Source organism: Bombina bombina, chromosome 4 (genome assembly GCF_027579735.1).
Source record: "Bombina bombina isolate aBomBom1 chromosome 4, aBomBom1.pri, whole genome shotgun sequence".
NCBI lineage: Eukaryota > Metazoa > Chordata > Amphibia > Anura > Bombinatoridae > Bombina > Bombina bombina.
Window position 1 is genome coordinate 1,083,716,548 of NC_069502.1, and position 15,466 is coordinate 1,083,732,013.

The 15,466-nt window shown below is 42.1% G+C and overlaps 1 protein-coding gene across 1 annotated transcript in view; it reads left to right on the forward strand.

Annotated features, from left to right (window-relative positions):
• SRBD1 (S1 RNA binding domain 1) overlaps positions 1–15,466 on the forward strand; it is an 823,313-nt gene that overhangs the window by 203,402 nt on the left and 604,445 nt on the right. The window contains exon 10 of the mRNA XM_053712257.1: positions 8,257–8,410. Within this exon, the coding sequence (XP_053568232.1) occupies positions 8,257–8,410 (154 nt within the window). The remainder of the gene's footprint in view (positions 1–8,256; positions 8,411–15,466) is intronic.

The window sequence follows — 15,466 nt, forward strand, 5'->3', positions numbered from 1 at the left end:
TCAGGCTTTGGCTAGGATTAAGCCTGTGTTTAAGACTGTTGCTCCTCCGTGGAGCTTAAACTTGATTCTTAAAGTTCTTCAAGGGGTTCCGTTTGAACCCCTTCATTCCATTGATATTAAGCTTTTATCTTGGAAAGTTCTGTTTTTGATGGCTAGTTCCTCGGCTCGAAGAGTCTCTGAGTTATCTGCCTTACATTGTGATTCTCCTTATCTGATTTTCCATTCAGACAAGGTAGTTTTGCGTACTAAACCTGGGTTTTTACCTAAGGAAGTTTCTAACAGGAATATCAATCAGGAGATTGTTGTTCCATCATTATGTCCTAATCCTTCGTCAAAGAAGGAACGACTTTTGCATAATCTGGACGTAGTCCGTGCCCTGAAGTTCTATTTACAGGCAACTAAAGATTTTCGTCAAACTTCTTCCCTGTTTGTCGTGTACTCTGGACAGAGGAGAGGTCAAAAAGCTTCGGCAACCTCTCTCTCCTTTTGGCTTCGTAGCATAATACGTTTAGCCTATGAGACTGCTGGACAGCAGCACCCTGAAAGAATTACAGCTCATTCCACTAGATTTGCAAGGCCGCAACTTGGTCGCGTCTTCACACTTTTTCAAAATTTTACAAATTTGACACTTTTGCATCTTCGGAGGCTGTTTTTGGGAGAAAGGTTCTACAGGCAGTGGTTCCTTCCGTTTAAGTTCCTGCCTTGTCCCTCCCATCATCCGTGTACTTTAGCTTTGGTATTGGTATCCCATAAGTGGACTGAATACACTTAACAAGAGAAAATATAATTTATGCTTACTTGATAAATTTATTTCTCTTGTAGTGTATTCAGTCCACGGCCCGCCCTGTCTTTTTTAAGGCAGATCTAAATTTTAATTAAAACTCCAGTCACCACTTCTCCCTATGGTTTCTCCTTTCTTGTCTTGTTTCGGTCGAATAACTGGATATGACATGTGAGGGGAGGAGCTATATAGCAGCTCTGCTTTGGGTGATCCTCTTGCAACTTCCTGTTGGGAAGGGAATATATCCCATAAGTAATGGATGATCCGTGGACTGAATACACTACAAGAGAAATAAATTTATCAGGTAAGCATAAATTATGTTTTCCGGAAGACTTCTAGTCCATTTGTTATCTTTTCTGGTTCAAGGAAAGGTCAGAAGGCTTCTGCCATTTCTTTGGCATCGTGGTTAAAGTCTTTGATTCATCATGTTTATGTTGATTCAGGTAGAACTCCGCCTCAAAGGATTACAGCTCATTCAACTAGGTCAGTCTCTACTTCCTGGGCATTTAGGAATGAAGCTTCGGTTGATCAGATTTGCAAAGCAGCAACTTGGTCTTCTTTGCATACTTTTACTAAATTCTACCATTTTGATGTGTTTTCTTCCTCAGAAGCAGTCTTTGGTAGAAAAGTACTTAAGGCAGCTGTTTCAGTTTGATTCTTCTGCTTATATTTTCAGTTTTTTTCATTATAAGATTTGGGTGTGGATTATTTTTCAGCGGGATTGGCTGTCTTTATTTTATCCCTCCCTCTCTAGTGACTCTTGCGTGGAAGATCCACATCTTAGATATTCATTATCCCATACGTCACTAGCTCATGGACTCTTGCTAATTACATGAAAGAAAACATAATTTATGTAAGAACTTACCTGATAAATTCATTTCTTTCATATTAGCAAGAGTCCATGAGGCCCACCCTTTTTTTGTGGTGGTTATGATTTTTTTGTATAAAGCACAATTATTCCAATTCCTTATTTTTTATGCTTTCGCACTTTTTTCTTATCACCCCACTTCTTGGCTATTCGTTAAACTGATTTGTGGGTGTGGTGAGGGGTGTATTTATAGGCATTTTGAGGTTTGGGAAACTTTGCCCCTCCTGGTAGGAATGTATATCCCATACGTCACTAGCTCATGGACTCTTGCTAATATGAAAGAAATGAATTTATCAGGTAAGTTCTTACATAAATTATGTTTTTGTCCAATGTTCCAAGGAACCTTTAAAAGCTCAAGCTTTTTTCCAGTCAGTTTAGGATCTGCAAACTATGGGAGTGATTGTACGAGTTCCTTTGCAGGAACAGGGGATGGGATTTTATTCAAATCTCTTCATTGTTCCAAAAAAGGAAGGTACTTTCAGACCCGTCCTGGATCTGAAAGCTCTGAACAAGTTTTGTAAGGATTCCTTCTTTTAAAATAGATCTTATTCGGACTATTCTGCCTTTTGTTCAGCAAAGTCAGTTTATGTCATCAATAGATTTATATGATGCTTACCTTCATGTTCCAATTCTGAGTTTCTGATGTTTGCCTTACTAGAAATGAATTTTTAGTTACTGTACTATTTGGTCTGGCTATAGCTCCAAGACTTTTCATATAGGTTTTGAATGCCCTATTGTCTGTGATAAGATCTCAGGGTATTGCGATGTACCCTACCTAGACGATATCTTGGTTCAAGCTTCATCTTTTCCTTTAGCCAAATCTCACACCAAAAGACTGTTGTTGTTTCTTCATCAACATAGTTGGAGGATCAATTTTCCAAAGAGTTCTTTGGTGCCTCATTCAAAGGTAACTTGGGTTTTCAAATAGATTCAGTGTCCATGAGTCTCTCCCTAACAGAGCACATAAGGTTAAAATTGGTATCAGCTTGTCTGAACCTTCAGTGTTTCTCCTTTTGCTCTGTTGCTCTATGTATGGAAGTTTTGGGTCTCATGATAGCAGGGTCAGATGCAATTCCTTTTGCTCGATTTCACATGAGACCTCTTCAACGTTGTATGCTTTGCGAGTGGTGCAGGGATCATACTCAGCTATCTATTGTCTTCTTAAATGGAAAGAGTCCACAGCTGCATTTATTACTTTTGGGAAATAAGAACCTGGCCACCAGGAAGGGCAAAGACACCCCAGCCAAAGGCTTAAATACTCCTCCCACTCCCCTCATCTGCCAGTTATTCTTTGCCTTTCGTCCCAGGAGGTTGGCAGAGACGTGTCAGAATTTTTTAATTTTTGTTTTTTGTCTCTTATGGAGGGTAGTACTCTTTGGCATGGGACAGGAGTTTTAAGTAGTACTGTCAGTCTCTCAGTGAGGGCTTGGATGAAAGTTAGAGTCCGGAGATGCAGGGAGAGTCTTTCTGTGAAACCATCCCGACTCATATTAACAGCTCCTCAAGCAATCAACTTTGTCGAACTTTGCTCCGCTGCCTGCTTTCTTCTCTCAACTCCATTGCGGAGGTGATGCCACTATTCACCACACTTGAAAGGCTGTGTTCCTGTTCCACGGCGTAGATTCCGGTAAGATCGTTTCATTTTACTTTATCGTCAATGTGCTGTAATGTGAATGTTTTCCCGAGAGGTTACCACACCTTTGTGGGTCTAACTATATGACATAAGGGTCTCAGTGAGTCTCTGTTAGTATCTTGGGATCGAGGGTTAATATCTCCTGATGGGGGTTATTGAACAAGGGGGGTTTATAATCATGTTTGTTATGTGATTCAACCTACTTATGTGTGATGATTATGGGCTCGTGGTTGGAACTTTGAGGCCTTTGAAAGTGACGCAGCCTTTTGGTTGGGTGTGCTTTTTTGGACTGTTCGGTTCACGTGTTCGGGCGTGGTTCCGTTCCGTTCCCCATTTCCGCATTCCTGACCATGTGGTGAAGGAGATATTCTAGTCCGCAGGGGTCTGGTCATAGGAGCTGGTGAGTGCCCCAGCCATTGTGGGTGTCAGGTGCCTTTTTTGTTTTCATACTTTAGTCCATATTGATATTTCCTCTATCCAGTTATGGAGGGTTCTGATGCTGAGATTGTGCTAGTTTCAGATTCAGTTACGAAGGATTCTGATACCGAGACTATTTTGATTTCAGATTCAGATTCGTGTCCGGTGACTAATCTGGATTGGCCTCGTTGACACATGTCAGCCAGTTTTGTTCCGTATCCCATTTCAAAGCGCCTTGTTCCTCAGGCTCGGGGAATCAAGGGACTGCTGAGCCATCCGCCTCTGGGGGTCCTGTCCTCCGAGAGGCGAGTTCCCTACCAATTCATACTTCTACACATGCGGGTAAGCCAGTTTCTGATTCCTCTATGCAGGGTGGCGCGTTCCCCCCGGAGGTTGCGGAACGTTTTTGCTTCCGAATAATGTTGGAGATTGTTCGCCTGCAGAGCCCAGACATTTATTTAAGAATGTGCTCGTGCCCTATTGTCCCGGCCTTCCGCCTTGGGAAGGGCCTCTACAGTTCCCTGCAGGTGTAACTGTCCCTAAGTGTTGTGCAGGATTGTGCGCCTTCACGTATTGCTCAGACATGTTTTTTAGTTATTGATTGACCCTATAGTTACCAGGTACGGGGATTTTCAGTCTGCTAATTCGAATGGTGCACCTCATTACACATGTGGGGATGAGGTAATCTCCTGATTGTCATTTGTTTGAGATCTTTCCCAGTTTTTGAAAGATAGGGCTCCGTTTGGCTGGTCCTGCGGGTAGGCCTGTGTCTTTTTGGGCGTTAACCTCCAGGTTGCCTTATATTTTATTTATATCCGATGGGATGTCTTTTATTTGTTTTTGTTTCCTTAGGGAACCTTCTGGGATTAATACTCTTTATTTCTTCTCGTAAGTTGTTTTGGACATGTTAGTCCTATGTTAAAAATGTCTGTTTTCTGTTTTTTCCCCTATGAGGGAGAATTTATTCAGCTTGACGGTTAGGATCCTAGGTGCAGGCTGGTCCTTTCGGGTTCGTTCGGTCTTGCGGCTGTTCAGACACGTGGCGCAATGTCTAACTATTCAACCATTGAAGATGATACTGATTCTGACACTGGAGGGACAGTGCTTCAAGCTGCTGTTCGGTCAAAAGGTCCTTTACCTCCTCTTCTTCAGACCCACCTCACCCCCTGATTGTACATATGCCTTTGATGGCACTCTGGTACGCATAAAAGATTTGGAGTTATACGAGAATGCTAAGTCCGCCCAGAGGTCGTCCTTGAGGAGGGGGTACTGTCATGATCCAGCCTGGAATTGAACCTGGACCTGTTTCTATTTCTGCTGCTGTTCTTTCCCAGCCTGTTGTCTTACCTCTTTGCCAGCCTGTTGTCTTACCTCTTTGCCACCAGATGGCTTGATCACAGGCTAAGAATATTGGGTTTTTCTGTTTGCTGCAACTTTGGCTCTCTGGCTCCACCTGCTTACCAGCTGAAAGAAATCATTTAATCAGCAGCCTGCTATATATCCACATAGGACTGTTGAGATGAAGTAACTTCAGTTGGGGGAAACAGTTAGCAGACTTTTCTGCTTAAGGTATGACTAGCCATATTTCTAACAAGACTGTGTAATGCTGGAAGGCTGTCATTTCCCCTCATGGGGACCGGTAAGCCATTTTCTTAGTCTCAAGCAGAATAAAGGGCTTAATATGGGCTATAAAACTGGTAGACACTTTTATGGGCAGAATCGATTGCTTTATTTGGGCATTTTATACATGTTTATGCTGGTATTTCACACTTATAAACTTGGGGAACGTTTTTTAACGTCAGGCACTATGTTAGACACCTTTTCCAGTCAGGAAGGGCCTTCCCAGTTGTAGGCTGAGCCTCATTTTCGCGCCATTACTGCACAGTTGTTTTTGAGAGCAAGACATGCAGATGCATGTGTGAGGACCTGAAAACAGTTGGAAAAGTTCCTAGAAGGCGTCATTTGGTATCGTATTCCCCTCTGGGCTTGGTAGAGTCGCAGCAAAGGCTGTAGCTGGGACTGTAGAGGGGTTAAAACTGTAACCGGCTCCGGTTTCGTTATTTTAAGGGTTAAAGCTCTGAAAATTGGTGTGCAATACTTTTAATGCTTTAAGACACTGTGGTGAAATTTTGGTAAAATTTGAACAATTCCTTCATATTTTTTCGCATATTCAGTAATAAAGTGTGCTCTGTTTAAAATTTAAAGAGACAGTAACGGTTTTGTTTTAAAACGGTTTTTGTGTTTTACTGACAAGTTTAAGCCTGTTTAACATGTCTGTGCCTTCAGATAAGCTATGTTCTATATGTATGAAAGTCAATGTGTCTCCCCCTTCTAAATTATGTGATAATTGTGCCAAAGTGTCCAAACAAAGTAAGGACAGTACTGTCACAGATAATGAAGTTGCCCAAGATGATTCATCAGATGAAGGGAGTAGACATGGTTCTACATCATCTCCTTCTGTGTCTACACCAGTTTTGCCCACGCAGGAGGCCCCTAGTACTTCTAGCGCGCCAATGCTTATTACCATGCAACAATTGACGGCTGTAATGGATAACTCCATAGCAAATATTTTATCCAAAATGCCTGCATATCAGAGAAATGGCAATTGCTCTGTTTTAAACACTGAAGAGCAGGAGGGCGCTGATGATAATTGTTCTGTCATAGTCCTATGTTAAAAATGTCTGTTTTCTTTTTTTTCCCCAATGAGGGAGAATTTATGCAGCTTGACGGTTAGGACCTTAGGTGCAGGCTGGTCCTGTCGGGTTCGTTCGGTCTTGCGGCTGTTCAGACACGTGGCGCAATGTCTAACTATTCAAACATTGAAGATGATACTGATTCTGACACTGGAGGGACAGTGCTACAAGCTGCTGTTCGGTCAAAAGGTCCTTTACCTCCTCTTCCTCAGACCCACCTCTTCAGAACCTACAAGTCTAGAACTGCACAGAAACCTAAGATCAGTCCTGTTGGGGCCCATTATACTAATTCCAGTCCCCAGAATCCTCTCCTGGAGAGCCCTTCAAAAAAGATAATACCCCCTGATTGTACATATGCCTTTGATGGCACTCTGGTACGCATCAAAGATTTGGAGTTATACGAGAATGCTAAGTCCGCCCAGAGGTCGTCCTTGAGGAGGGGGTACTGTCATGATCCAGCCTGGAATTGAACCTGGACCTGTTTCTATTTCTGCTGCTGTTCTTTCCCAGCCTGTTGTCTTACCTCTTTGCCACCAGATGGCTTGATCACAGGCTAAGAATATTGGGTTTTTCTGTTTGCTGCAACTTTGGCTCTCTGGCTCCACCTGCTTACCAGCTGAAACAAATCATTTAATCAGCAGCCTGCTATATCTGGGAGGTTTGCTTTCAGTTCTGGCCCTTGACATTGAGTGTTATACTCTGACAAACCCTCTGTTCCTTGTTCCTCTGCAGAATGACTGGGGGATGAGGGGAGTGGGAGGAGTATTTAAGCCTTTGGCTGGGGTGTCTTTGCCTCCTCCTGGTGGCCAGATTCTTATTTCCCAAACGTAGTGAATGCAGCTGTGTGCCAGTACAGGTCAGTCTATGAATTGGTTGTTGGATCAGAAGTCTTTCAGGTTGGGAAGCTGTTTGGGGGTCTCTTAGGGAGTTCTCTGGGATCCTTGGGTGGCAAGGTTACCAATAAATATTCTGGAACTGTGCTATTTCCAAAGCTCTTCAGACTTGGTCTCTGTTGAAAATGGAGTCTCATATCTATTTCCAAACAGACTATGTCACAGCAGTGGCTTATGTCAACCATCAGGGTGGAACTCGCAGCTCCCTAGCCATGAGGGAGGTGGCTCAAATTCCATCATGGGCAGGAGTTGGTATACAGATCTGGTTCAGATGTCCAGTTGCCCACCATGGCCTCTTTCTCTACATCCTGACTTTCTTCCTCATATTCTGCTTTTTATTAACAAAAGTGCATTGCATATCTGAAAAACTTCCACTAGATAATAAGGTCTGCTGCAAAGCCCGTAGACCACTATTATAACTGATGGAAGTATAGAGACTAACTACGTCTAGTGAGTATAAGATGTATTTATCCCCTGGCAATGTGATAGCCTCCAATTTTTTTTAAAAATCCCCAGTATTTTTAACAAAGGACTGCCTGTTCCACAAATGGGCAAAGGATCTTGTCCAAATAAATGACCAAAAATAGTCTGCGCTAGCCACTATTGGGGGGCCTGGTGATTTATCAATGCATTTATGCACTTAAGGCAGTGTATAAAATAAAGGGGTTAGACCATCCTTTTCCCCTAGAAAATCAATAATGCCATTACCTAAAGCCAATTTTAACAATGCAGCAATCTTCAATATAATAGCCTTTATCAAGGATCACAGTGGCACCGCCTTTATCGGCCAATTTCAGCGCCACATTGTAGTTCTGTCTGAGGGATTGTACTGCCAACCTGTCAGCCTGAGAGATATTGTAGGTTTATTTAGCACGTTCTTTTTAAAATAGCTTTTTTTTGTTATGTGTGATAGAGTAACCAATTTGTTGAAACAAACGTAACATCACTTTCTATTGTTCTCTTGTTTTTAGATGTAAAGTAAATTACGTCACAATCAGTTCTACACTGGCCAAGATGACAGAGAAGGAAAAGAAGGAAAATACAAAAGGAAACACGAAAGATATTGATAAATTTCACTTATATCACGACTTTAATTCAAATGTAAATAGAATACAGCACCATCAGGTAAATGCATGTTTTTTGTAGACGTGATGAATGTTAAACTTTTTGCAAAAGTAAAACAGGATTTTGTGATTTTTATATTGATTTTTTAAAACTTTTTTTTTAATTTTTTTTAATTTTATATAAATACTTTGTATATACAATCTTTCTGGGTTTTCTTTCTTTTGTCTAAAATAGTCAAACTTCTTTTATGAAACAAAGAAACACTGTATATATGGACAACTATTGGCTATAAAGAAAGACTGATGATCAAATGTTTCTTTTGACGGGTATAAAGGGAATACCAAAGATACTCTATTATATTTTAATATATAAATTAACTTATAGCTTTTTTTTAGTTTGTGGTACTCCTTTTGTCTTGAGAACTGTACACAAGGTTGGGCTAAACAAAGCCAGTTATATGACAATACAGTAGACTTGCATAACCCACAAACGTATAATAATAATAAGACAGGGCAATAACAATTACTGTGCTGTTCAAAAGAACATTAGATTTTCTTCTGACAAATTTCAAGATTTTCTTCCATTTCCCTGCCCCTTGTATCATGTGACAAGCATCAGCAAATCACAGACTTATGTATACACTGTGTACCCTTGCACATGCTTAGTAGGAGCTGGTTTCTCACAAAGTGTGCATATAAAATGTAATTTGCATGCTCTATTAGACTTCAGTGTCTTTTTAAAGGCTGAACCAGTTCTTAAGATTTTAAAAAGGAGCGCAAGAGAAAACAAATAAATAAATACAAAAAAGTGACTCTTACATCACAAAAAATCTACACCACTAATCTATGCTGAAATCATAGTTTACATTTCTTTAAAAAAAAATTACAGTCTCTATATATTTAGTTTAAAGGGTTATGAAACCCTAATTTCTCCAACATTGGTGTGTCCGGTCCACAGCGTCATCCTTACTTGTGGGAATATCTCTTCCCCAACAGGAAATGGCAAAGAGTCCCAGCAAAGCTGGCCATATAGTCCCTCCTAGGCTCCGCCCACCCCAGTCATTCTCTTTGCCGTTGCACAGGCAACATCTCCACGGAGATGGTTAAGAGTATGTGGTGTTTAGTTGTAGTTTTTTTATTCTACTATCAAGAGTTTGTTATTTTAAAATAGTGCTGGTATGTACTATTTACTCTGAAACAGAAAGAGATGAAGAATTCTGTTTGTGAGAGGAAGATGATTTTAGCAGACAGTAACTAAAATCCTTTGCTGTTTCCACATAGGACTGTTGAGATGAAGTAACTTCAGTTGGGGGAAACAGTTAGCAGACTTTTCTGCTTAAGGTATGACTAGCCATATTTCTAACAAGACTGTGTAATGCTGGAAGGCTGTCATTTCCCCTCATGGGGACCGGTAAGCCATTTTCTTAGTCTCAAGCAGAATAAAGGGCTTAATATGGGCTATAAAACTGGTAGACACTTTTATGGGCAGAATCGATTGCTTTATTTGGGCATTTTATACATGTTTATGCTGGTATTTCACACTTATAAACTTGGGGAACGTTTTTTAACGTCAGGCACTATGTTAGACACCTTTTCCAGTCAGGAAGGGCCTTCCCAGTTGTAGGCTGAGCCTCATTTTCGCGCCATTACTGCACAGTTGTTTTTGAGAGCAAGACATGCAGATGCATGTGTGAGGACCTGAAAACAGTTGGAAAAGTTCCTAGAAGGCGTCATTTGGTATCGTATTCCCCTCTGGGCTTGGTAGAGTCGCAGCAAAGGCTGTAGCTGGGACTGTAGAGGGGTTAAAACTGTAACCGGCTTCGTTATTTTAAGGGTTAAAGCTCTGAAAATTGGTGTGCAATACTTTTAATGCTTTAAGACACTGTGGTGAAATTTTGGTAAAATTTGAACAATGCCTTCATATTTTCTCCAACATAGGTGTGTCCGGTCCACGGCGTCATCCTTACTTGTGGGAATATTCTCTTCCCCAACAGGAAATGGCAAAGAGCCCAGCAAAGCTGGTCACATGATCCCTCCTAGGCTCCGCCTTCCCCAGTCATTCTCTTTGCCGTTGTACAGGCAACATCTCCACGGAGATGGCTTAGAGTTTTTTAGTGTTTAACTGTAGTTTTTATTATTCAATCAAGAGTTTGTTATTTTTAAATAGTGCTGGTATGTACTATTTACTCTGAAACAGAAAAGAGATGAAGATTTCTGTTTGTAAGAGGAAAATGATTTTAGCAACCGTTACTAAAATCGATGGCTGTTTCCACACAGGACTGTTGAGAGGAATTAACTTCAGTTGGGGGAACAGTGAGCAGACTTTTGCTGCTTGAGGTATGACACATTCTAACAAGACGATGTAATGCTGGAAGCTGTCATTTTCCCTATGGGATCCGGTAAGCCATTTTTATTACAGAAAGAAAAAAAGGGCTTCACAAGGGCTTTTTAAGACTGTAGACATTTTCTGGGCTAAATCGATTTATATATAAACATATTTTATACTCCATAGCCTTGAGGAATTATTTTAATCTTGGGAATTATGTAAAATAACCGGCAGGCACTGTATTGGACACCTTATTCTCTAGGGGCTTTCCCTAATCATAGGCAGAGTCTCATTTTCGCGCCTGTATTGCGCACTTGTTTTTGAGAAGCATGACATGCAGATGCATGTGTGAGGAGCTCTGATACATAGAAAAGACTTTCTGAAGGCGTCATTTGGTATCGTATTCCCCTTTGGGCTTGGTTGGGTCTCAGCAAAGCAGATACCAGGGACTGTAAAGGGGTTAAATATAAAAACGGCTCCGGTTCCGTTATTTTAAGGGTTAAAGCTTCCAAATTTGGTTTGCAATACTTTTAAGGCTTTAAGACACTGTGGTGAAATTTTGGTGAATTTTGAACAATTCCTTCATACTTTTTCGCAATTGCAGTAATAAAGTGTGTTCAGTTTAAAATTTAAAGTGACAGTAACGGTTTATTTTAAAACGTTTTTTGTACTTTGTTATCATGTTTTTGCCTGTTTAACATGTCTGAACTACCAGATAGACTGTGTTCTGAATGTGGGGAAGCCAAGGTTCCTTCTCATTTAAATAGATGTGATTTATGTGACTCAAAATTTAGAGAAAATGATGCCCAAGATGATTCCTCAAGTGAGGGGAGTAAGCATGGTACTGCATCATCCCCTCCTTCGTCTACACCAGTCTTGCCCACACAGGAGGCCCCTAGTACATCTAGTGCGCCAATACTCCTTACTATGCAACAATTAACGGCTGTAATGGATAATTCTATCAAAAACATTTTAGCCAAAATGCCCACTTATCAGCGAAAGCGCGACTGCTCTGTTTTAGAAAATACTGAAGAGCATGAGGACGCTGATGATATTGGTTCTGAAGGGCCCCTACACCAGTCTGAGGGGGCCAGGGAGGTTTTGTCTGAGGGAGAAATTTCAGATTCAGGGAAAATTTCTCAACAAGCTGAACCTGATGTGATTACATTTAAATTTAAATTGGAACATCTCCGCGCTCTGCTTAAGGAGGTGTTATCCACTCTGGATGATTGTGAGAATTTGGTCATTCCAGAGAAACTATGTAAAATGGACAAGTTCCTAGAGGTCCCGGGGCCCCCCGAAGCTTTTCCTATACCCAAGCGGGTGGCGGACATTGTAAATAAAGAATGGGAAAGGCCCGGTATACCTTTCGTCCCTCCCCCCATATTTAAAAAATTGTTTCCTATGGTCGACCCCAGAAAGGACTTATGGCAGACAGTCCCCAAGGTCGAGGGGGCGGTTTCTACTCTAAACAAACGCACCACTATACCCATAGAAGATAGTTGTGCTTTCAAAGCTCCTATGGATAAAAAATTAGAAGGTTTGCTTAAAAAGATGTTTGTTCAGCAAGGTTACCTTCTACAACCAATTTCATGCATTGTTCCTGTCACTACAGCCGCGTGTTTCTGGTTCGATGAGCTAGAAAAGGCGCTCAATAATAATTCTTCTTCTTATGAGGAGATTATGGACAGAATTCATGCTCTCAAATTGGCTAATTCTTTCACCCTAGACGCCACTTTGCAATTGGCTAGGTTAGCGGCGAAAAATTCTGGTTTTGCTATTGTGGCGCGCAGAGCGCTTTGGTTAAAATCTTGGTCAGCGGATGCGTCTTCCAAGAACAAATTGCTTAACATTCCTTTCAAGGGGAAAACGCTGTTTGGCCCTGACTTGAAAGAGATTATCTCTGATATCACTGGGGGCAAGGGCCACGCCCTTCCTCAGGATAGGTCTTTCAAGGCCAAAAATAAACCTAATTTTCGTCCCTTTCGCAGAAACGGACCAGCCCCAAGTGCTACGTCCTCTAAGCAAGAGGGTAATACTTCTCAAGCCAAGCCAGCCTGGAGACCAATGCAAGGCTGGAACAAAGGAAAGCAGGCCAAGAAACCTGCCACTGCTACCAAGACAGCATGAGATGTTGGCCCCCGATCCGGGACCGGATCTGGTGGGGGGCAGACTCTCTCTCTTCGCTCAGGCTTGGGCAAGAGATGTTCTGGATCCTTGGGCACTAGAAATAGTCTCCCAAGGTTATCTTCTGGAATTCAAGGGGCTTCCCCCAAGGGGGAGGTTCCACAGGTCTCAATTGTCTTCAGACCACATAAAAAAACAGGCATTCTTACATTGTGTAGAAGACCTGTTAAAAATGGGAGTGATTCATCCTGTTCCATTAGGAGAACAAGGGATGGGGTTCTACTCCAATCTGTTCGTAGTTCCCAAAAAAGAGGGAACATTCAGACCAATCTTAGATCTCAAGATCCTAAACAAGTTTCTCAAGGTTCCATCGTTCAAAATGGAAACCATTCGAACAATTCTTCCTTCCATCCAGGAAGGTTAATTCATGACCACGGTGGATTTAAAGGATGCGTATCTACATATTCCTATCCACAAGGAACATCATCGGTTCCTAAGGTTCGCATTCCTGGACAAGCATTACCAGTTTGTGGCACTTCCGTTCGGATTAGCCACTGCTCCAAGGATTTTCACAAAGGTACTAGGGTCCCTTCTAGCGGTGCTAAGACCAAGGGGCATTGCAGTAGTACCTTACTTGGACGACATTCTGATTCAAGCGTCGTCCCTTCCTCAAGCAAAGGCTCACACGGACATTGTCCTGGCCTTTCTCATATCTCACGGGTGGAAAGTGAACGTAGAAAAAAGTTCTCTATATCCGTCAACAAGGGTTCCCTTCTTGGGAACAATAATAGACTCCTTAGAAATGAGGATTTTTCTGACAGAGGCCAGAAAATCAAAACTTCTAAACTCTTGTCAAATACTTCATTCTGTTCCTCTTCCTTCCATAGCGCAGTGCATGGAAGTAATAGGTTTGATGGTAGCGGCAATGGACATAGTTCCTTTTGCGCGAATTCATCTAAGACCATTACAACTGTGCATGCTCAGTCAGTGGAATGGGGACTATACAGACTTGTCTCCGACGATACAAGTAAATCAGAGGACCAGAGATTCACTCCGTTGGTGGCTGTCCCTGGACAACCTGTCATAGGGGATGAGCTTCCGCAGACCAGAGTGGGTCATTGTCACGACCGACGCCAGTCTGGTGGGCTGGGGCGCGGTCTGGGAACCCCTGAAAGCTCAGGGTCTTTGGTCTCGGGAAGAATCTCTTCTCCCGATAAATATTCTGGAACTGAGAGCGATACTCAATGCTCTCAAGGCTTGGCCTCAGCTAGCAAAGGCCAAGTTCATACGGTTTCAATCAGACAACATGACGACTGTTGCGTACATCAACCATCAGGGGGGAACAAGGAGTTCCCTGGCGATGGAAGAAGTGACCAAAATCATTCAATGGGCGGAGACTCACTCCTGCCACTTGTCTGCAATCCACATCCCAGGAGTGGAAAATTGGGAAGCGGATTTTCTGAGTCGTCAGACATTTCATCCGGGGGAGTGGGAACTCCATCCGGAAATCTTTGCCCAAATTACTCAATTGTGGGGCATTCCAGACATGGATCTGATGGCCTCTCGTCAGAACTTCAAGGTTCCTTGCTACGGGTCCAGATCCAGGGATCCCAAGGCGACTCTAGTAGATGCACTAGTAGCACCTTGGACCTTCAAACTAGCTTATGTATTCCCGCCGTTTCCTCTCATCCCCAGGCTGGTAGCCAGGATCAATCAGGAGAGAGCATCGGTGATCTTGATAGCTCCTGCGTGGCCACGCAGGACTTGGTATGCAGACCTGGTGAATATGTCATCGGCTCCACCATGGAAGCTACCTTTGAGACGAGACCTTCTTGTTCAAGGTCCGTTCGAACATCCGAATCTGGTCTCACTCCAACTGACTGCTTGGAGATTGAACGCTTGATCTTATCAAAGCGAGGGTTCTCAGATTCTGTCATTGATACTCTTGTTCAGGCCAGAAAGCCTGTAACTAGAAAAATTTACCACAAAATATGGAAAAAATATATCTGTTGGTGTGAATCTAAAGGATTCCCTTGGGACAAGGTAAAAATTCCTAAGATTCTATCCTTTCTTCAAGAAGGTTTGGAGAAAGGATTATCTGCTAGTTCCTTGAAGGGACAGATTTCTGCCTTGTCTGTGTTACTTCACAAAAAGCTGGCAGCTGTTCAAGCCTTTGTTCAGGCTCTGGTTAGAATCAAGCCTGTTTACAAACCTTTGACTCCTCCTTGGAGTCTCAATTTAGTTCTTTCAGTTCTTCAGGGGGTTCCGTTTGAACCCTTACATTCCGTTGATATTAAGTTATTATCTTGGAAAGTTTTGTTTTTGGTTGCAATTTCTTCTGCTAGAAGAGTTTCAGAATTATCTGCTCTGCAGTGTTCTCCTCCTTATCTGGTGTTCCATGCAGATAAGGTGGTTTTACGTACTAAACCTGGTTTTCTTCCGAAAGTTGTTTCTAACAAAAACATTAACCAGGAGATAGTCGTGCCTTCTTTGTGTCCGAATCCAGTTTCAAAGAAGGAACGTTTGTTGCACAATTTGGATGTTGTTCGTGCTCTAAAATTCTATTTAGATGCTACAAAGGATTTTAGACAAACATCTTCCTTGTTTGTTGTTTATTCTGGTAAAAGGAGAGGTCAAAAAGCAACTTCTACCTCTCTCTCTTTT